General features: G+C 36.5%; 3 protein-coding genes and 1 non-coding gene across 7 annotated transcripts; 2 read left to right on the plus strand and 2 right to left on the minus strand.

The window, feature by feature from the left end:
- The first annotated feature begins 955 nt into the window (after positions 1 to 955).
- Positions 956 to 5458, plus strand: LOC140764980 (protein IN2-1 homolog B-like). 4 transcript variants are annotated; one of them, XM_073103877.1, is made up of 10 exons: positions 956 to 1038; positions 1347 to 1418; positions 1514 to 1574; positions 1768 to 1854; positions 2790 to 2888; positions 2969 to 3077; positions 3172 to 3248; positions 4283 to 4390; positions 5029 to 5109; positions 5227 to 5458. In XM_073103877.1, the coding sequence occupies exons 1-10, from the start codon at positions 998 to 1000 to the stop codon at positions 5233 to 5235; spliced, it is 744 nt and encodes a 247-aa protein (XP_072959978.1). In that variant the 5' UTR covers positions 956 to 997; the 3' UTR covers positions 5236 to 5458. The 4 variants fall into 4 exon arrangements, with proteins under 4 accessions (XP_072959978.1, XP_072959979.1, XP_072959981.1 ...); XM_073103878.1 differs by having other exon boundaries at positions 1019 to 1111; XM_073103880.1 differs by lacking the exon at positions 956 to 1038 and adding an exon at positions 1118 to 1273.
- A 431-nt stretch (positions 5459 to 5889) lies between these two features.
- On the minus strand, positions 5890 to 9066 carry LOC140766231 (uncharacterized). Its single transcript, XM_073105715.1, has 4 exons — positions 8915 to 9066; positions 7778 to 7910; positions 6898 to 7112; positions 5890 to 6364 (listed from the first exon to the last, which is right to left on the minus strand). Exons 2-4 carry the CDS (start codon positions 7868 to 7870, stop codon positions 6073 to 6075), a joined length of 600 nt encoding a protein of 199 aa, XP_072961816.1. The 5' UTR covers positions 7871 to 7910; positions 8915 to 9066; the 3' UTR covers positions 5890 to 6072.
- Positions 9067 to 10581: 1515 nt separating this feature from the next.
- Positions 10582 to 10654, minus strand: TRNAE-CUC (transfer RNA glutamic acid (anticodon CUC)). Its single transcript has one exon. It is a non-coding gene; the product is annotated as a tRNA-Glu (tRNA).
- Positions 10655 to 12954: 2300 nt separating this feature from the next.
- Positions 12955 to 20054, plus strand: LOC140765938 (kinesin-like protein KIN-5A). Its single transcript, XM_073105276.1, has 23 exons — positions 12955 to 13101; positions 13336 to 13545; positions 13640 to 13769; positions 13878 to 14036; positions 14126 to 14599; positions 14743 to 14840; positions 14930 to 15086; positions 15170 to 15239; positions 15664 to 15740; positions 15841 to 15894; positions 15977 to 16057; positions 16152 to 16263; positions 16450 to 16536; positions 16672 to 16847; positions 16968 to 17129; positions 17207 to 17314; positions 17403 to 17561; positions 17648 to 17731; positions 18557 to 18762; positions 18868 to 18969; positions 19087 to 19196; positions 19295 to 19446; positions 19530 to 20054. Exons 2-23 carry the CDS (start codon positions 13376 to 13378, stop codon positions 19758 to 19760), a joined length of 3159 nt encoding a protein of 1052 aa, XP_072961377.1. The 5' UTR covers positions 12955 to 13101; positions 13336 to 13375; the 3' UTR covers positions 19761 to 20054.
- Positions 20055 to 20798: the final 744 nt, after the last annotated feature.

Here is a 20798-nt window from a genome sequence, read left to right on the forward strand (position 1 = left end):
TATGCATATTGCATTTTGTGGGATTTTAGATTATTTTCTTTTGTGTTTAGGTTTTGATGCAGTTTATGGTTTTAGATTTATGTTTATTTTCCCTTCTTGGTTGGCGAGCTCTCACTCTTCCTTCCTTCGGAAATTTATGAGACCATATCTTGGATTGCTAGCTTGACAAGGTATGTATGCTGATTCGAGGCTCTATACTTTTGTGAATTAATTAGGCTATGCTTTGCTCTTAATTTTTCTTGTATGCCATAAAGCTTAGCTCATATATATATATATATAAAAGATTTAGAATCGTTATAAATAAAGAAAAAAATCCTAATTTCTCCCCAAACCAATTACCCATCCTCGTTACCAACTCACCACTCACCACGACGATGATCACCTCTACCTTCACCACCGAGACACCAACAACGACCCTATCTAGTCTGCACTAAAATCCCATCTCTACCACCAAGGTGACACTGACGGAGACTATATCCTTCTTCACCACCGAGGCACCATTGGTGACCCTTTCTAGTCTCCACCAAAACCTCATTTTTACCACCAAGGTGACACCCGATGACGGTTATCTTCATCTTCACCACTGAGGCACCAACGACAATCCGCTCTAATCTCCATCGAAATCCCATCCTCACCGTCGAGATGACACCGATGACGACCCTCTTTGGTCTTGAGCCCATTCAATCCACCAGTTGAGGAGCTGAGCTCGAGCCTCATCGAGTTGTGCTCAAGTCGAGCCGAATTGAACTTCTTCAACTTGAACTAAGCTCGAGCCAAAATAAAATATCTTTCGGGCCAAGCCGACCTGGTCCAGTTAACTCAAACTCAGCTTATTTACGCACCGAATCAGTAACTATACATCATTTCTCTCGGAAAAAAAATACTCATGGATGTGAACGCCTAATAAGCTAGTGCATTCGACGACGTAGGTGAAGTTGAACTTTTCCACGTGGCTAGGAGTTATGTATTGTCCTCTTTTATCCACGTATGCACTTCCATGCAGTCATACAATCCAGAGATGGCAAGTACAGCGCCTGGGTAATTTCTGGACCTCTCGTGTTTCTAAACCCATTTCGTGTCAATTTTTATCTCTCAATTGTGGGATTTCCAAGTAAGTTGATCGTATTTCGCTCAAGATTTAAGAACGATATCACTATAATGATCGAGTTTTCGGTCCCATCTTTCAATCTTGAGTGTTGGTGATGTTTTACTTTGTTTCTCTCCTTCTCTATTGGCAAGATTTGATCCTCAGGCTTTGATATTTCTGGAGTAGGTCCTGTTTCTAGATGCAATTTTGGTCTAAATTTACTTAGTCCTGTTTCTAATTGTGATCTTGTTTGGTATAGATCTATGGAGACCCTTCCCCCTTCTCTCGATTCTACTGCCGAACCACCCAATCTGTTTGATGGCACCACCAGGTAATTGATATAACGAACTCATTATTTTCTTTAGATCCGATTTTTCTCCTTTTTTAAGCTTTAATTTGTCTTTTTTTTCTTTGTTAATTTTGAAGGTTGTACACAGCCTACATATGCCCATATGCACAGCGGACTTGGATTGCGAGAAACTACAAGGTATCCTAATTCTTTAGGTTTATGTGCACTATGCATTTGCTTTTCTAGGTCAAGTTAAACTCTCAGATATTATCATTTGATCCATCATTGATTATTTCTGTAGTTGTTACTCTTCTAGGATGTCTATCATTCAAGCTTTTCTGTACAAATTGAGGCAAGTAATTGTAATAAATTGTCTATGCTTGTGAAACAGGGGCTGCAGGAAAAGATTAAATTGGTCCCAATTGATTTGCAAAATCGGCCTGCATGGTACAAGGAGAAGGTTTACCCCCCAAATAAGGTAAATTAACTTCCATGTCATGTGATCAGTCTCATCTAGTGAGCCAATGTAATTTTTGGCAAATGACCTTCCTTGATTGGTGTAGAGGTGATCGTATTATCGTCACCTTATACCCAATTTCTGTTGATTGCCTGTTGTCCCTTTGGAGGAAAAAGAGTAGTATTTATGAATCTGAATTTGAATATGCCACGAGCATAATAATTCAGACCAAATGGAGTCTGATATTTTGAAGAAACTGCTGCCCTGGGAAAAGGAAATTACATGCTTTTTTACCAGCTCAATGGTTGTATAAAGTAATGGCAGATGATGCTGTATATATTGTCTGAGAAGGACATATTGGCACACAATTAGCAGTATTGAACCATTACTGTAGGGATTTAACAATCTATTAGATAATACACAAGCAAGTGCATGGGATTGAGAAAAAAGAAATGAGGAAGACAATGTTTATAATCTTGAAGAACCTTAAATATTCAGATAGATCTGATAGGATAATCCCTTTTGATGATAGAAAGTTTGGATTGGATATAGCCACTTCATGTTAGGATGGATCAGAATATCAAGTATTACAAATTGTTGTCTAGTTTGTGACAACTTCTTCGGCCCAACTCAGTTTGACCGGCTCTTTGAGCTAAAATTACTTCTATCAGACTGAATAATTGTGGGGTGCTGTAATTGTTTTATGTATCCATAGTAGAATACTGTTGCAAATAGTTTGATTAAGTTGAGTCACTCACCTGTTATCAGATTTGTCATTGTTTATTTTTTATCAGTTCGTGCTTCAGGAGACTACATCTTTGGGTAGGCGTTGTTTGGTGACTTAGTTTAACAATATTTGACCTGTTTGCTTAGCTAACATGATGCTACTTAAATAAAAAATGGTTCTTACTTAGTCATGTTTCTGCACATAACATGGATGGGAAAGTTCTTATCAGGTACCTGCTTTGGAACATAATAATGAAGTCAAAGGAGAAAGTCTGGATTTGATCAAGTATATAGATTCTAATTTTGAAGGTCCCGTGCTGCTTCCCGAAGTAAGACATAATTGATGTTTGTGTAGGTTGAAGTCACCTCTGCATTATTCAATCATTTGACATGTCTGAGGATATGTTAGGATCCAGCAAAGCGTCAGTTTGCAGAGGAGCTGTTTGCTTACAGTGATTCCTTCATCCAAGTCATATTCAAAGCATTACCTTCTAAGGGAGATGTGGATGACACAGTTGGTGAGAGCAAACTCTTATTAATCTGCACTTTGTTTGCAAGAAGAATTCGTAGTCTAACCATCATGCACTGATTTGCTTAAGCCCTTTTCTGCAGTTGCTGCCTTTGATAAAGTAGAAGATGCACTTCTGAAATTTGATGATGGACCTTTCTTCCTTGGGCAGTTCAGTCTAGTAAGTAATTTTGATTTTTTTGCTTGACACACCCCTATATCCTTGTGATTAGAATGGAGTAGATATTTGCACTCTGACAATTATACATGGCACAAACTTATCAAGCTGTGATTAAGTAACAAAACTTATGTACCTTTATGTGTTAGTGTTAAGGTTGGCATTGTAGCATCATACTATGTTTAAGTATTGCATCAGTTGGTGGAATACTAGATATATTAGATCTGATTACTGTTACCCAGTTAACAGGCTCAGCTTTGGTAATATCTAGTAAATAACTAAATGTTATCTGAAGAAGTAACACTTGAAGAATATATTCCACCAACTGTTCGCTTAACAAACGACTAGCTCCACCTTGATTGACTATGCAAGCTTTAGAATAAATGCACCAAAAGTTATGCAATTCTTGTTTTTCTTTTTTCTTGTCTGCCTTATTTTTAATTTTGTAAAGTTGTATATCACCATGCTTATGCTGTGATTAGTCTTCAATTACTATGAAAGATGTTTGACATTTCCTTTATTGGTGAATATTTAACTATATTTTGGTATTACTCTGTTTTCTCTTTATTGTACACTTTGGTATGCTTACTATAGGAGTTGGTTGGAAACTTATGCACCTTTGGTAATTAAATGTCTTTCCAGTTGTTCTCATAATACACAATATAATTCTTGTATGCATACAGGTTTCCATTTAATTTCCTGAGTCTTTAAGACCTAAGTAGTATTCTACATGATATCAATCAACTTATGAAATCCTTTTCTAGTCACTGAGAGTTAGCTATAGAGCTTTCCAAATAAAATTGCTAAATCTGCAATTGATGCTTGTATAATGCTTTATGTAAGACCTTAAGCAAAATTATTCAGCTTTACATTCTGATGGTTGTCAAGCTTTCCAGATAATCATCTGTTATGCTGTTTCTTTCAACATCATTGATAAGAATCTTGAAATAGGGAATGAGGATAAGTATAAAATCATGTTCTCTTACTGTTTTCTTTATAATCTAAATTTTGAGTACTGACCCAAATGTAAATGCTAGGTGGACATTGCCTATGCTCCCTTTATCGAAAGGTTTCAGATTTTCTTTTCTGGTATAAAAGGTTATGACATCACCAAAGGCAGGCCCAAGCTGTCACTGTGGATTGAGGTATTTAGAATTTCATACCTAGTCTAGATGCTTATAATTTAAAAGAATGTTATATTCAGTATTTTCCATTTTATGCATTACCAAAGGCAAGCCCAGATATTGAACATCCCTTGTGTGCCCTTTATCTAACTCTATCTTCCACATATCCTCCATAACTTCCAATCTTGAAGTCACCACTTCTGACATCCTCCTATGATTGATTCAGTTAATTCTTTACCTTAACTAAAAAATGTCCTAATCTGTTCTTCCACTTTTTCTAAGTTCTTTTTTTTTTTGTTATAGGCCCTAATGTCTAGAGGAACTAGGACTGTTACCCCCTTGTTGCATGAGAAGATTCTATTACCAGTAAGATGGTTGGTTAGTCCTACCAGCCAACTGCCTCATAAATTTCATGGCAAACATATATCTTTCCTAAAAATTTTCCTAGGTTAATTGATAAATTCTACACCAAGAGGGTTGACACCATATTGTTTTGAATCAGAATAGATGGTGATACTTCATGCCCTAATTCATTCATTTCTATAAAACCGCCTGTAGGCCTTCAACTTGCAGTTTTTAACACACTGTAATATACATTTAATCTTCTTCTCGTTCTATATATCAGTTGCTATCTTTTAATTCAAATAAATTTTTTTTAGGAGTTGAACAAGATTGATGCCTATGCACAAACAGTATGTGATCCACAAGAGCTACTGGCTGTCATTAAGAATAAGTTTGGGGTAAAGTATTTCAACAACTTAGCTTTGTGTTTTATATTCATATTTCTACAACTGAGATATGTCTCACTTATTAAGCTAGATTCTTTTCTTTTCTTTTCTTTTATTTCAATTTTGCAGATAGCTTGATCAGTTCTCCATCTCCTTCTACATCAAGCTAAATTTGCTCCTTTGGTTATAACCTGATGGATAGTCTTTCTTTGTGTCTCTTACTATGTATGTCTGCAGAAATGCAGATAATTTGGTCATCTGGAATGATGTTAATATTCTCGTAAGCCTAAATTTTCTTACAGTATGAACTGTAATGGAAGAACCAGAAAACATGTATAAATAAAGCCTTTATGTGGACTTACATGGACATCTTAAATCTTGAGCTTTATCGGTTCAAATACATTGTTGTGCTCATAGTTCTATTTGGCTTTTGACCAGCGTAGTGGTATTGACAAGATGACAAGATCGAACATGACATTTGGAAAACTGGAACATGTTTTTTTTTTTAATAATGAAATAGCTTCATGCTTTTAGTACTAGTCCAGGAAATTTACAGCAGCCCATGTTTCTCATTTGATTATTTATGATATATTTGGTCTGCAATTGACCTCTTCTTTTCAATAGAGAATAAAGATCTGTGAGACTTCTTAGCTAGTAGAAGTCAATTAAACAACTAAAAACTGAACCTTCTGATTGGTTGATGCAAGAACTTCGAGGCATTTGCTTACAATGTGAAGGATATAAGCAGATCACATATATGAATAAGTAAAACTTCAGTTGGCAGATTCAGAATTAGAAAAAGAAAAGAGATAACTATCATAAGGTGGTGCAAAGTATATTGCAAACACAATGTTTATGACTTCACACAAGATGCATTGATTTATATACATAACAGGACGACTAAATCCATATAATGAACTAGTGCAAGTACTTGGCAAAGATATCTAATACTGAGTTCCTTTTCCCCCTTTTCAGTTAGACCTTGAGGCCGGACCCATTAGGATCTACATCAGCAGCATAAACATGGCCATATTCACCTTTAGGATCATCCTCATCCAAGTAGTCAGCTCTTGCATTAAGAGTCAACATCTCGCACACAAGCCAGAAGAGAGCTGCATCAAGAGCCAGGAAGGCAGCACCACCAAAGAGGCCAGTCTTGGCGGTGGGGCACTGTGTCTCTAGATTGTGGTGAACATTACGAGAACGATGAAGGCCCTCAGTGATAGTTGCCCACATCATCATCCCCAGGGCTAGAGCTGAGACAACCCTGATTTCACAAACAATGTCAATCAGAAAGAAATAAATAATCATCTAGAGTTAAATAAGGTTTTTAACTAATCATCATCAGAGAGCGAGAACACGCAACGGTGACTGCAACTATGAAATCTGAAACATAGGATGAAAATGACAAGATCATTAAAGTTAATTTCATTACCAATGTATAATGAGTAAAGGGTTTCATACTGCACAGGTGCAAGCATACATGTGAAAGAGAGAAGATATGGGAAGAGAGCCAGGCAAAATATGGCATGTGATAGATTATGTCAAATGAGGAGATGGACTAGGCAATGTCCTAAACCAAAATGCACACTTGTCAAACTGGTAACTTCTCCAAATGCTAAAGCCTGAGAGTTATGCGCCACAGTGAAGTGGTAACAACTTAAAAGAATGCATTATTCATCTAACCAACTTGTTGGCAATTTACATTCAGCTTCTCCTGTTTTGCATTTAAGTAATAGATAGGCCAGCATTAGTACTCAAAATTCTAGTTGGATTCATTAAAAGCTGAATAAGACTTACTCGGCAACAATAAAGAATACGACCAAGGAGGTGCTTCGAAACAACGCTTCATGTGGAACAGACCTGCCTTTGTAAGGAAAGAAAACAGCAAGATGTCCTATAACAGCAGTTATAACTAGTGTCACAACAGAGAAACTTCCCAGTGCAATAGTTGGGTCACTTGGGAACTTGCAGATGACAACGTCTTTTCCTTTAATTGGAGTTCCAAATGGAGGCTGCATCAACACGGAAGCAACTGAATCATGAAGTGACAAAATAGAGGACAAAACACACCAGAAAAAAAGAAAAAAAAAAAAAGTGCTTCTAATTCATTGTTTTACACCAGAATGCATAAGAAAAAAAAATCATGCTGATTAAAGAAGTCATATTACACAGCACTACCAAAAACATATTATTTCATCATCTGAGATAGTTTCTATTTCCCAACAAGACAAAACATAAACAAGGGATAGGTTATATTTCAATCAAGTTAATAAATGCGTAGTAGGAGGGATAAGTCAAGGAAAAATAAAGCTCTTAAGTTTTCTTACTCAATCCACAGTGATGGCATTAGGTTGACGTTGCAATGTAAAGAAAAATGTTTCATTTATCTCTCCAATTGCTCAATATCGTCTCCTACTGCTGCTGACAGCTTGCTACCTCACATAGGGAGGATGGCACAGAACAGTACACTTAAATAAACAGGAAATGAATATGTATTCACTTGAAAGGTTCAGAGTTCAGACTATCAAATCATTTACATTTATTAAGCCAATAGAAGGGAATCCTTCGCTATACGAGCAGACCGTATAAAAGCAAATTATAAACATAGACCTACAGAATAAAAGCTCAAATTTAAGATATTTTTTCTACATCAGTGAGACAGAGATAAAGATACAACCTTTTTATTTTCTGCGACTACACCAAATATGAAAGCCAATGATCCAAAGAAAGCCACAGCAAGAGCAAATTTTGAAGTAGCACTTAAAGCCATTTCTTTAGCAAGATAAATAGGCAGAAATCAAACAGAGCCCCTGCAGCAAGTATGCAGACAGTACTATGTCAAAAAATCAAGTTAGAGTAAATACCACAAAATGTACAACTGGATGACAAAGAGCAGTAAATTTTAGAAGTACATTATCTTCCAACATATAAGGACAATAAATGATTGCTCATGAAGCACTTCCATAATTATTTGAATTATGTCATGAACTGCTAGTATCTCTGGAATTTCAATAAAGTACACCCCTTTTGGCAAAGGAAATTAGATGGCTGTATCAGTTGATCATAAATTATACAAGAAATAATCATTGTCCGCACATAAAAATTTCTTGGCTGCTAATGTTTAAGCAAATGCATTCTTCAATTCACTGATAAAGAATAGCAAAGCAACATATTGCTCAATAAACATTGTCCGCAAATAAAAAAAGTTGGAACAGTACAATCATTCCGACTGCGGGAAGTTACATACAGAACTATCCTAACATCAACAAACTGATACAACCATCAGTCACGAGCAGATAAGAATAGAATAAAACCAAATACTCAATAACAGTTCCAACTTATTCATCATCTTAAAGGTAGTGGATTACATCAAATATCAATCACCCGAATATGAACATATGTTACGTCAAATCATCCAAAATCTATGTTGATCTTTCGTAAAAGAAAAAAAAAATCACCGAAATCCAACCTTAAACAAATATTTGAAGAAAAAAAATATCTTTTACGGAATTAGTAGACAGATAAAGAACTCAGAGAAATTAAACATACTTGCGAGTTGCAACTCCAATTCCGAGAACAAGCCCCAACAAACCGATTGCCCGAAACAATAAATCTATCAAAAGGATAGTTACCAGAAACCCTAATAGAGGATCAATATACCATCAACTAAGCGAAATCATATCATACGACATTACGTTCTCTTTCCGCATCATAAAAATGCTGTAGCAAAATCTCAAACGCCCCCAATCCAACGAAAGCCAGATCCACAAGGAGACACACGCACGAAATTACTAGGATTAGGGTTTTCGCTTACCTCTCGGGTCCTATCGGAAGAGATCCCGTCCGGCAGATGGGAACAGGAATTAGAGCAGCCGAGATTAATACTTGAAACAATTGCAGGATATTGATGTAAATAACGCTGGAATATTGGATATCTCCAAGAGGCGATGTCCTTAGCTGGCGGGGGGGATCTTCACAGCGATTATATTCCCAATATTACTTCCGAATTGCGCCTTTGACTTAGCATTATTAACGGAATTACCACTAGGCCTTAGCGTGTACAAGATCATCCTGACCGTTGGATCCAGTGCGCCGCATTGATCTTTTAATATATATACTTTTTTTGCATTCAACCACCTATAGTTTAGCATTATTTAAAAAAGGCCAACTAATTCTATGTTTAGCCTTTTTAAACTTCGCCCTGTGCAGTTTGCAAAACGAACCCTCTATTTATGTAAGTAAACAGCTGGTTCTCGTCTGGACCTCGGGGGAGGCAACCATGGTGTGAACGTAGAAGTAAATTTTAGTAAGGGCTTAATTGTGAAAACGGCTATGCTAAGCAGTGGACATCAACGGACAGGATGAATTGGTCAAGCACTTTTGACGGACGATCCGCTCTCCCTTATATACAAACAAGGAGGGTTTTTTTTTTCCAGTGGCAAAGGAATCTGCCTGCTATTGATAGAAAGCGTCAACTTTGTCGGAGAAATTACTGATTCGCCATCCCATCAGGAAATGGATAGGGACGGCAATTGGACTAGATTAGGTAGTGTTAGTTATGGGCTATGAATGAGGTCTCCCGTCTCAATGTTGAATGGAATATATTATTTGTTTGGTTGAAAAAGTGGGAGGATGATGATAGTAGCTGGGGGTGTAAATGTAATCCACCCTAAGATATAATTTTGAGCTTATATCTATAATTAAGCTTGAACTAAACTTAATTCAAGCTAATTTTGAGCATGATCAAATTTGAAATAAATTAAGATTACTTTTGGCCTAAATAAAAATATGAACTAATAGAAATATTTATGTATTTAATGAAATATGGTAGGATTAAAATTTAGAACTAAATTCTATAAAATTAGAGTATATAACAATTCATTTAAGTAAATTTTAAAATATAGCATAATTACAATTTAGTATAAAAAAATTTACTCATATATATATATATATATATATATATATATATATATATATATATATATATATATATATATCAAACTTGGTTTAAAATTATTTTCGAGCCTATAAGCTCAATAAATAGCTGTGAAATTTTGAGAAAAATTATTGGTTTTTGGGTATATATGAAAATATGGAAAATGCTAGCTCTTTTTTTTATAATAAAAAGAATAATAAGAAAATTTGCATGATTTTAGTGAGGTAAAGAACTCATTTTATACTCTATTTTTTTTAATAGACTTTCAAAAAATTATCACTTTTTTCCTTTAAATATTATTATATAATAATTATTATTAAAGTTATCGTTGTTAAATTATTAAATTTCTGTAGAAATTCAAGGTAGAGAATATACCCAACTAGAGGGGTTATAAACTTATATTTATTCCATTAGTTGAGTTTTATTCCATATAAAACTTAAAGAGTGAGTGTGGTGGGCCATCTTTGCAGTCCTGGGCCCATATTACTATGGGCTTTGCTCTCCTACCTCGTGAGGAATAATGAAGTGAAAAAAATAATAATAATTTCCGTTGCCGGGACTTGAACCCGGGTCTCTCGGGTGAGAGCCGAGTATCCTAACCAACTAGACTACAACGGAATTGGTACTTTTGTGCAAAATTAATAAATTGTTCAAGTATGTACATGCTATATTTAAGACGTGTCAAAATCAATAATCCTAAAATGTGGAAACACCCACAGCCACAGCCCTTAGTTTTTGCAAACAGAAAGCCTAAAAATGCCAAAGTTAATTAGAGCTACTTTAGCCATTTTCTGGCCTTAGAGTGCAAACCAAGCAAGTCTCTCTCATCCCATGTCTTGTAGCTCCAAGGTCTTCCAAACCTTCACTATGATTCTATCAACACATGACATGCGAGTCGATCATCTACAGCCCCGACTGCACCAAATTCCTTCCCTTGTCAGTGGAGGGCCAGCCAGCTTGGGGAGAAACTCATCATGTTCCTGCATGTTCCACATAATTGATGGCAATTTGATGTTTTGCTTTTGGATCTCATCAAGTAGTAGATGAGACTTTTGTGATCACGCCGGACGCTGTTGATCTGTTACTGTCTTAGTACGACATGTGATGATCCAATTATTATTGTATCATTCACCTACCAACTTTCATTTTTCTCCTTATTTTTCCGAACAAATTTTAATTAAAAAAATATTAAAAAATTTCAGTAATAATAAATTTGAGCTCTTATTTACATAATATATTTTTCTAAGGTAATTTATACTTAATATTTAGTATTTTTTTTATAAGAAATATATATATGCTGTTAATTATTCGACCTGTATATATATATATATATGTCCAATCTCAAAAGCGATGACTCCCACCTCGCACGTGCTACTCAGGCCCACATCCTTCACGTGAAACCACTCTATCTCCACCACACAAAGCTCTTCTTCTTCTTCTTCTTCTCTTCCATGCATCTTAAACAAATCACAAGATATACATATATATATATATATAAAGGTAGCTTTGGATTGCCTTCCAACTCAAGCAAATGAGTGCTCTCCAAAGATCCTACCAAATATTTGTAACAAATTGTACTCCAAAAAGTTGCTCCACCTGAGCAATATGTAGGCATACCAACCAATCGAATCAGAGCTTGTTTGGTGAGTTAGGAAACACATTTATATAATATAATTCTTTTTTAATCAAATAAACTTAGGAGTAGCTTTATATTTACTAGTCAGTTGGAGTTTGGTCAGGTTGGGTGCCTAGTTTGTGAGAAGTTTTGGTGATCATAGTTGTTACAACGATCTCTAGTTTGTATATATATATATATATAACCTCGTATTGAGAAATACTTGTACTCGTAGTTTGGATAGTGATGTATATTCTTATATAGCAACTTGTTCAAGTAAAGAAGGAATAGTTTTAGAAGGACAGTGAAGAAGCTCATGGATATGCTTGATGACTTAAACTTTTAGAAGCAGGGTGTAAAGTTTGTGGTGCCAATGGTAAAGCTTCAAAGTTATCAAAGGGGGAATGCAAATATTAAACATGATCGTTTTTGTCTTATAAATGTTTATATAAACAATTCGGCACACTTAATATAAGAATAAATCTTTAAAAAAATAATATGAATTTTAGAGCACCAATGGTTTTCTCTCCCTAGGTACAGGTGGAAGTAAGAACATTATATTATATTATATTATATTATAATATTACAAAGTAAGCCTGGGACTTCACATGCTTACTATACCCTTTTAGTCTTTGCTTTGGTGCTGAGTTGGTTTCTAATCAATTTGCAGTGGTGGAACCCTTCATCAATGAGACAGTTTTATAATAAGGGTAGTTGGTCACAGGTGGGTGGTCTAAAGCTTTAACTTGTTAACCATAATTGCTTTGGATAGTGACAAAATTCACAAGGAATTTTGCTAGATTCTAAGTGCCTCGCTTGCTTCCTATAAATTGAAACTTAATGGATAATTGAGTCAAAGGTATATTTATATATATGTGTGTGTGAGAATCCTCTCAGATTTGTGGCCCATTTAACAACCTTTTTAATATATTTATTTGTTTATTTTCTCAGTCCAACTTCAAATTAATATATTTATTAATGCCTGTCCATTGCTTACTAGATCTACCTTGTCTCCTGTTAATTAAGTGGAGAAAATTAATTAAGGAGTGTGGATTAGTGGGGAACCGTTATGCTCCTAGATTCCTAACGGTCACGAACGGGCTAGTTAACGCCGTTACTCCTTGTAAGAGTGGGAGCGGGAGCACCTCTCCGTCTTCAACTTTTAACTAACGGCAAGTAGCTAGCTCTCTTTTCCTCTCTTTTAATACCTTTTTTTTTAAAAAAAAATTAATTAATTTTTTTTATAATTAATTTAGTTTAGGAAAAGTTTGAAAGCGTCGTTATAATATCCGTAAAAGCGAAGGCAAAGAAGAGATGAGAGCTGGTGATTGAAAGAGACCACGAGCTCTTCTACTAGAAGCCACCGCCGGCTCTCGAGACCCTCTCCTTGGCCTCTCGGATCGCTCTTCTTCCCTGAATCTTGGCGAGCTCAGATCGCCCGATTCGCCGCGTACGGTTCCCTCCCTCGTCGTCTCTGTGTCGAACGAGTTGCTATCGTTCTTGTTTGCGCCAGCATTTTGATTTTCTTTCCATCGCTCGCTTCTCCGGCTTATCGGTTTCTGGATTCTTGATTCGCGTGATTTTGGTCGGGTTTTTTGGATGGAAGATTTGGCTTTTGATGCTTAAATCGCTAGATTTATGGTGTTTTCTTGTCGATCTGAGTTGGATTCGGTGAATTTTGTAGAGGATTTAGCACCTGAAGCTCGAGAATCGAGGCGTTGGAGATGGAGGGCTCGCAGAGGAGAGGTAGAGCGGTCCCGATGTCTCCGTCTCAGTCCCCCAAGTCGAGTGATAAGGCGGGAAGAGATTTCCGATCCAATGATACGAATGGGAGCTCTAGTTCCAAGTATGATAAGGAAAAGGGGGTCAATGTCCAGGTCATTCTTCGATGCAGGTGAGCAAGATCCACTTTGAAGGAAGCAATTGTTCCAATCTCCTACATGATAATGCTAATTTCTGCTTCTTTCTTGTGATTTGGATTGTTTCAGGCCCTTGAGCGACGATGAGATGAGGGTGAAGACGCCGGTAGTCATTTCGTGTAATGAGCACCGGCGGGAAGTTTCGGCCGTGCAGACCATTGCAAACAAGCAGATCGATAGAACCTTTGCCTTCGACAAGGTCTCGGATCTCTGCTTTTGGTTAATTTAGCAATGCAGTTCGTTTCTGATCCCGTTTGAGAAGGAAATTATCTTGAATTGATAGAAATTTTGGCTGTTGTTGATTTAGGTCTTCGGCCCGATGTCTAAGCAAAAGGAACTATTTGACCAATCCATCTCTCCTATTGTGAATGAGGTTCTCGAGGGCTATAACTGCACCATTTTTGCTTATGGTCAGACTGGCACAGGGAAAACGTACACAATGGAAGGAGGGAGCAGAAAGAACACTGTAATATTCTCATCTTAGATGCAGATCTTTTTCTAGACAATGCCTTTCTTTATAGTTTATAAATTAGCTACTGATAGTAACTTCCATAGGTTGGAGAATTTCCAAGCGATGCTGGAGTTATCCCGAGGGCCGTTAGGCGAATCTTTGACATTCTAGAGGCTCAGTGTGCTGAATACAGCATGAAAGTCACGTTTCTTGAGCTCTATAATGAGGAGATAACAGATCTGTTGGCACCGGATGAGTCTAAATTTTCTGATGAGAAGTCCAAGAAGCCTATAGCTCTCATGGAAGACGGGAAGGGAGGTGTTTTGGTGAGAGGCCTGGAAGAGGAAGTAGTCTATACTGCTAGTGAAATCTACAAGATCTTAGATAAAGGATCTTCCAAAAGGCGAACTGCAGAAACATTGCTGAACAAGCAAAGCAGTCGATCGCATTCCATATTCTCTATTACGATACACATTAAGGAATGTACTCCTGAAGGAGAGGAGATGATCAAATGTGGGAAGCTTAATCTTGTGGATCTTGCTGGTTCGGAGAATATCTCGCGCTCAGGTGCCAAAGATGTGAGTAACATTTTTTTGACCAGTATCATCTTCTTGTTCTTTTCATTAACTGACATTAGAGATAGATAGCTTTATATAAATCGGGGATTCTTCATCTTGTGAAAGTTTTGGAAATGCATTGGTCTGATAACACAGTATTGCAGGGTAGAGCAAGAGAAGCTGGAGAGATAAATAAGAGTTTACTCACGCTTGGCCGTGTTATAAATGCTCTAGTGGAGCACTCTGGTCATGTTCCTTACAGGTAATTCTTATATCAGTCATCTGACTTGCTTTATGTTCCTGCAGTGTAGCTCTGGCATGTTTCTCAAATGTTGTTTTCTTTGGTTTCAGAGACAGCAAATTGACAAGATTACTTAGGGATTCTTTGGGAGGGAAAACCAAAACTTGCATTATTGCTACCATATCACCTTCCATATACTGTTTGGAAGAGACCCTGAGCACATTAGATTATGCACATCGTGCAAAAAATATCAAGAACAAGCCTGAGGTCATCCACGAATTTGACTTTGTTGTTGCTGACTTAATTCATTTTTGTTGGCATGTAGTTAATTATCTCTCACTTTATCACAGGTTAATCAAAAGATGATGAAATCTGCTATGATCAAGGACCTGTACTCTGAAATTGATCGCCTTAAACAAGGTTCTTCGTTATATGCTACTTTATATTTAGCTGTTCATTCCCTCCACAGTGAAATATGTTTTAATGGAAAATAGATTTGGTGGTTTATGGAACTACATAGTACCCGATGCAATTACAGGAGAGCTTTATATTCTGGCAACATTCAGCCGTTAAAGTCAACCTGTGATCAGATATATGTCCAATCTAAGACTTGAAGTCGTACGGTCTAGTAGTCACTGAAATGGGTCAGAATAGTAGAGATCATATTGTTCCACTATTACAGAAATTTATGAGGAGATATGAAATTAATTGGCAGTTGAGGAGCTGCCTGACTGCGGTCCCTAAAATTGCTATTCAATTAACATGTTTGCTTGCACATGCTATTTTTTATGGCAATGTCAAATATTTTGTTTGCCAAGTGTCTTGACATTTTGCCACTTTCCAGAGGTATATGCTGCGAGAGAGAAGAATGGCATATACATTCCAAGGGATCGCTACTTGCATGATGAAGCTGAGAAGAAGGTCCGCACTGATAGTCCCATTGATTCTCTTTCTTGTGGACATGCCTGCAGTCCACTATTGATAAACTGGCTATCTCACTTGTTTTTATAATTTTATTTAGGCCATGACAGAGAAAATAGAGCATTTGGAACTTGAGTTGGATACAAAGGATAAAGTTCGTTCTCCAATCAAGACTTTTCTTTCCCAAAATCTGATTGTTGTTTAATGTTTGACCCTTTATCATGCTGATGTGCCAGCAACTCATTGGGCTTCAAGAGCTTTACAATGCTCAACAACTATTGAGTGCAGAGTTAGGTGACAAACTTGAAAAGACTCAGGTAGCTTACGTCCAAAATTTTTGCATTATTCTCAAACGACTCATTTTCAACAGATGAATTTTACATATATATATTTTTTATGCTTTAATTACAGAAAAGGCTGGAGGACACTGAAAATGCACTACTTGACTTGGAAGAAAGATATAGACAGGCAAATGCCACGATAAAAGAAAAGGAATTTCTGATATCTAATCTTCTTAAATCAGGTCAGAAAGAATAACTGCAATCTTTCTTGATTTTTTTATTGGCCCTATATATTTTTTGTTCCTTTTTCCCTACAATGATTTTATTACTGTTGTTGGAGTAACTTCTTGATCCATGTCCGTACTTATGGACTATGTGGTAGCTAACAAATTTCTTGGAATACAATACCTGACTGCTATTTGTTACAGAGAAATCACTTGTTGAACGCGCACACTACCTTCGCTTGGAGCTGGAAAATGCAGCTGCCGACGTTTCGGGCTTGTTTTCTAAAATAGGTTGGTGGCTTATTTTATATTTCTTATAACATGCCCCCACAAATTTCTGGGTCTCTTGTGAGCATAAGCATAACTCTTGATGCAAAATTTTTAGTACTTGTTGCCAAAATGGATTCTTTGTTGTTGGCTTATTAGAACGAAAGGACAAGATAGAAGATGGGAACAGGATTCTTGTCCAGAGATTTCAGTCTCAATTAACTCAGGAGCTGGATATACTGCATAGAACCGTCTCTGCTTCTGTGATGCAGCAGGAGAACCAGCTGAAAGAAATGGAAGAAGACATGCAATCTTTTGTTTCTTCAAAGGCTGAAGTAAATGCCTACTTATAACCTGTTTCACTTCACATTTTGAAATACTGGCGATAAATTGTAAGGCATGCTACAAAAATGTAAACATAGTTCTATTTTCATTATTTCCCCTTCTTCATATAGGCTGCCGAAGAACTCAGGGACAGTATTGGAAAACTTAAAGCCATGTATGGTTCTGGAATCAGATCTTTGGATGATTTAGCTGGTGAACTTGACAAGAATTCTCAATCAACATTTGAAAATTTGAATTCACAAGTACAGTCACACTCGTCAGCTCTTGAGGACGTAAGTTTTTCTTTTGCTCTTACTGAATGCTTTAATTTAATTACTTAAATGTTTTAATTAGCTTTGGCTTTCTACAGTGTTTCAGGGGTATTGCTTTGGAGGCTGATCAATTGCTTAACAAACTACAAAGCAGCCTCTCTAAACAAGAGGACAAGTTAGCTCAATTTGCACAGCAGCAACGTGAGGTCAGTACTCAAAAGCCCCAAAATTTCCAGAATATTGTGCTTCCTTCTTAAGTGACCATTCGTAGCTAATCTTATATTCCTTATGCAGGGACATCTCAGAGCTGTGGAAGCAACAAGGTCTATTTCAAAGATTACATCTAATTTCTTCCACACACTAGATTTTCATGCATCCAAGCTCAGCAGTATACTGAAAGAAACTCAAACCATACAAGATCAACAACTCCTTGATCTTGAGAAGAAGTTCGAGGTTATTTTGTGATTCCATATTTGATCATTGTGTTGAATACGTGATCCAATCATCCAACAATGTCTTATATGCAATCTTGTGGGCAGGAATGTGCCGCTAATGAAGAGAAGCAGCTATTAGAAAAGGTGGCTGAGATGTTAGCAAGTTCAAGTTCGAGAAAGAAAAAGCTGGTACACAAACTTCACTAGCTTATGTTACATTTACTTATTTCTTTTAGTCCCTATCTGCATCATGTGGAATTTGGGAAAGTCTCATATTGCTTTACTTCAATTTGAGTATCTTCATGGCTCATTGTCTATGTCGAAATACAGAAAGTGAGATTTTTCATGTGAGCTAGATAAATTTAGATAAAGAATTAGAAGGAACAGTTTTTTTTTGTTCTTTTAGCATATTTTTTATAATATCAATGTCAAGGTTCTATCTCAAAGTCTTTCCTTTGATGTGGAAACCCTACAAACATGATGAACCTATTGAATTTTAAAGAAAATTTTGGATTGTCTCATAGAGAACATCTAGGCACTTTATTAGTTTATTTAAAAGTAAATTTGAAGAACTATTTTGCTAGAATCTCTTTCAGAAAAAAAAAAAAATCTTACTATTTGCCTACACCACTATAAAGTACAGGGTGCAAACTGATAACATAATGAAGTAACCTTTTCTGTGAACTTGTATTTCTGTTGTTAAATTTTCTCAAGCCAGCAGATTTCAGTTGGGTGGTACCTGTCTGGATCCTCCTTTTCTTGAGAGATGTGTCAGTTTTTAGTTGTGAAGTTATTAGCAATTAGCAAACCTTTGCAAGTCAGGTTCTTCTCTTATCATGTTACTATGCTAATGTTTCACTTTCATCAAGGAATAACAGATTAATCTGTACCAATTTTGCTTGGAACTTTTCACGATGTATGCAGATTTTTATGAGACTATGTTTCACTGTATGTGGATTCACAACATAGTATTTAAATTGTTGTTCATAGTTTAAACTGAATTCTTTTTTGCAGGTCCAGACAGCTGTTGATAATCTTAGAGCAAGTGCAGCAGATAGAACTAGTGATCTGCAAAAAGAAATGTTGGCAGCTCATGACTTCACATCATCTGTCAAAGGACAATGGGGAATTTACATGGAAGAGACTGAAAAACACTATCTTGAGGATACTGCTGCTGTTGAGAGCGGCAGATATTCCTTGGAAGAAGGCTTCCAACAATGGTAAGAGTAAATATGCAGTTGTAGACATAATCTTACAGTGATGTTCTTTTTCTTTTTGGGTAATCAATCATGATTTATTACTTGAGTCTATTAACAAATGTGCAGCAAGGCAAAGACTAGCATGGGTGCAGAACAGTGGAGAAATGCTCAAAATTCCTTGCTGAGCCTTGGCAAAGGAAATGTAGAGTCAGTAGATTCAATTGTTAGGTACTGGATAATTAATTTAGTAACAAATTAGCTGTATATGGTTTTATTTGGTTATGTAAAATTGTTGATCAGTCTTGTCAAAATTATTTTCTAATTATCTTTTCTCAATATTGACAGGAGCGGGATGGAAGCAAATCGATTACTACGTGCAAAGTTGTCTTCTGCTGTCTCAGCAACTTTTGAAGATGTTGATATTGCAAACAAGGGTCTTCTTTCTTCCATAGATTGTAAGATGTTCATTTTGGTTACACACTTGATTGGCATATGGATAGCTTGATCATTTTTTTTCCTTCTATTTAAACATAATACTAAACATCTTCATCAGGTTCACTCAAACTCGACCACGATGCATGTGCAAACATTGATTCCATGCTCGTGCCTTGCCGTGAGGAGCTAAGGGAATTAAAGGGTGGGCACTATCATAAGATTGTGGAGATCACAGATAATGCAGGGAAGTGTCTTGAAGAAGAATATGTGGTAAGCACTAAACTCAAAGGGGGTACAAAAAGGAAAAAAAGTTGCATATGTTCCATTTTACTTACCTTAACTGATACAATCAGGTGGATGAACCATCATGTTCAACACCCACGAGGAGGCTGATTAACTTACCAAGTGAGGCATCTATTGAGGACCTGAGAACCCCAGCTTTCGAAGAGCTACTGAAATCTTTCTGGGAGGCAAGGGCTGCTTCCAAGCAGGCGAATGGTGACACGAAATATTTTTCTGGGACTTATGAATCTCAATCACAGGCCTTGAGGGATTCGAGAGTTCCTCTCACTGCAATAAATTAATGGGTGGGGAAGTGATTCTAAATAGGTGGTAACTCGTCAAGGGCATGTACAGAATATAAAAGCTGTAATCTTTAGTAATCTCATTCGTTATTTTATTTGTTGGTGGTTTTCTTATCCCAGGCCTGATCTACTTGCAAAGATCAGCAGGGAAGTTCTATTGCATGATTGCTTCTACATGTAATATATTTATAGAGATCAAGTTTGAGCTCTCTTATATTTCGTGCCTTTATTTGATTATATTGCTTGTACTGTAAACACAATTAGGATAATTGCATAGCTACTATTAACTGCTAAGCTGATGTGCACTGCCATTATTTGTCCATTTTCCACGATTAACTGCACTGAAATTGCATAGCTACTATTAGCTGCTAAGCTGATATGCACTGCCATTATTTGGAACCTTCGTATGAAAATGATCAACGTCTTACAATAGAAAAAGTAAACTACAATTGTCACGGAATTAAATTGCCTCTATCTGATTGTGTACAAATTCTTGGCATTTTTTTTTAAATGAAGTTGCCTCTCTACCTCTACCTGGGTGATTAAGGTGCCACAGTGCCACAATAAACGTTTCTATTCAGTTATAAAAGCCTTGATAGTTAATACATTAACCTGGATGCAGTGAGTGTTAGGTTTTAGATCAATCCCTTCACAGTTGGTTGTCTACCTAAACGTTTGATGATTGGCAAGCACAATATGTACTATTATTAACTTGCTTTTATGCTATTCCTGGAGAAATAAAAGTACAAAACAATCGTGGAAAAATGACAAACATCTCTCTAAAAGAACAACAAAAATAAAACGAACAACCAAACACCAAAGCTCTTCCATCAGGTCAAAATGCACCAGCAAGTACACAACTGTCATATTATTGAGCACTTCTTCTCTTTCACATACACTCAGCTTGTTTACACAGTTTATTGATCTCATTGGAATTGGCTTATACTTAACTAGAATTGGAATGAAGCTAGGCACAAATAAAGAGAAAGAAAATAATGCGTATGCATGATGCAATCAAGCGAGTGGAACAAAAAAACA

This window comes from Typha angustifolia, chromosome 8 (assembly GCF_048772165.1).
Source record: "Typha angustifolia cultivar Huaian chromosome 8, ASM4877216v1, whole genome shotgun sequence".
Lineage (NCBI taxonomy): Eukaryota > Viridiplantae > Streptophyta > Magnoliopsida > Poales > Typhaceae > Typha > Typha angustifolia.

Excerpts from the sequence above, each read along its gene's own strand:
- LOC140766231 (XM_073105715.1), bottom strand. The coding sequence starts at position 7,870 with ATGGCTTTAAGTGCTACTTCAAAATTTGCTCTTGCTGTGGCTTTCTTT. Across the intron at positions 7,113-7,777 it reads TAGTCGCAGAAAATAAAAAG|CCTCCATTTGGAACTCCAAT; the intron begins GTTGTATCTTTA and ends GTGTTGATGCAG. Across the intron at positions 6,365-6,897 it reads GTATTCTTTATTGTTGCCGA|GGTTGTCTCAGCTCTAGCCC; the intron begins GTAAGTCTTATT and ends TTGTGAAATCAG.
- LOC140765938 (XM_073105276.1), top strand. The coding sequence starts at position 13,376 with ATGGAGGGCTCGCAGAGGAGAGGTAGAGCGGTCCCGATGTCTCCGTCT. Across the intron at positions 15,895-15,976 it reads AGTTGGATACAAAGGATAAA|CAACTCATTGGGCTTCAAGA; the intron begins GTTCGTTCTCCA and ends CTGATGTGCCAG. Across the intron at positions 17,315-17,402 it reads TTGCACAGCAGCAACGTGAG|GGACATCTCAGAGCTGTGGA; the intron begins GTCAGTACTCAA and ends TTCCTTATGCAG.
- LOC140764980 (XM_073103877.1), top strand. The coding sequence starts at position 998 with ATGCAGTCATACAATCCAGAGATGGCAAGTACAGCGCCTGG. Across the intron at positions 1,575-1,767 it reads GGATTGCGAGAAACTACAAG|GGGCTGCAGGAAAAGATTAA; the intron begins GTATCCTAATTC and ends CTTGTGAAACAG. Across the intron at positions 4,391-5,028 it reads AGCTGTCACTGTGGATTGAG|GAGTTGAACAAGATTGATGC; the intron begins GTATTTAGAATT and ends AATTTTTTTTAG.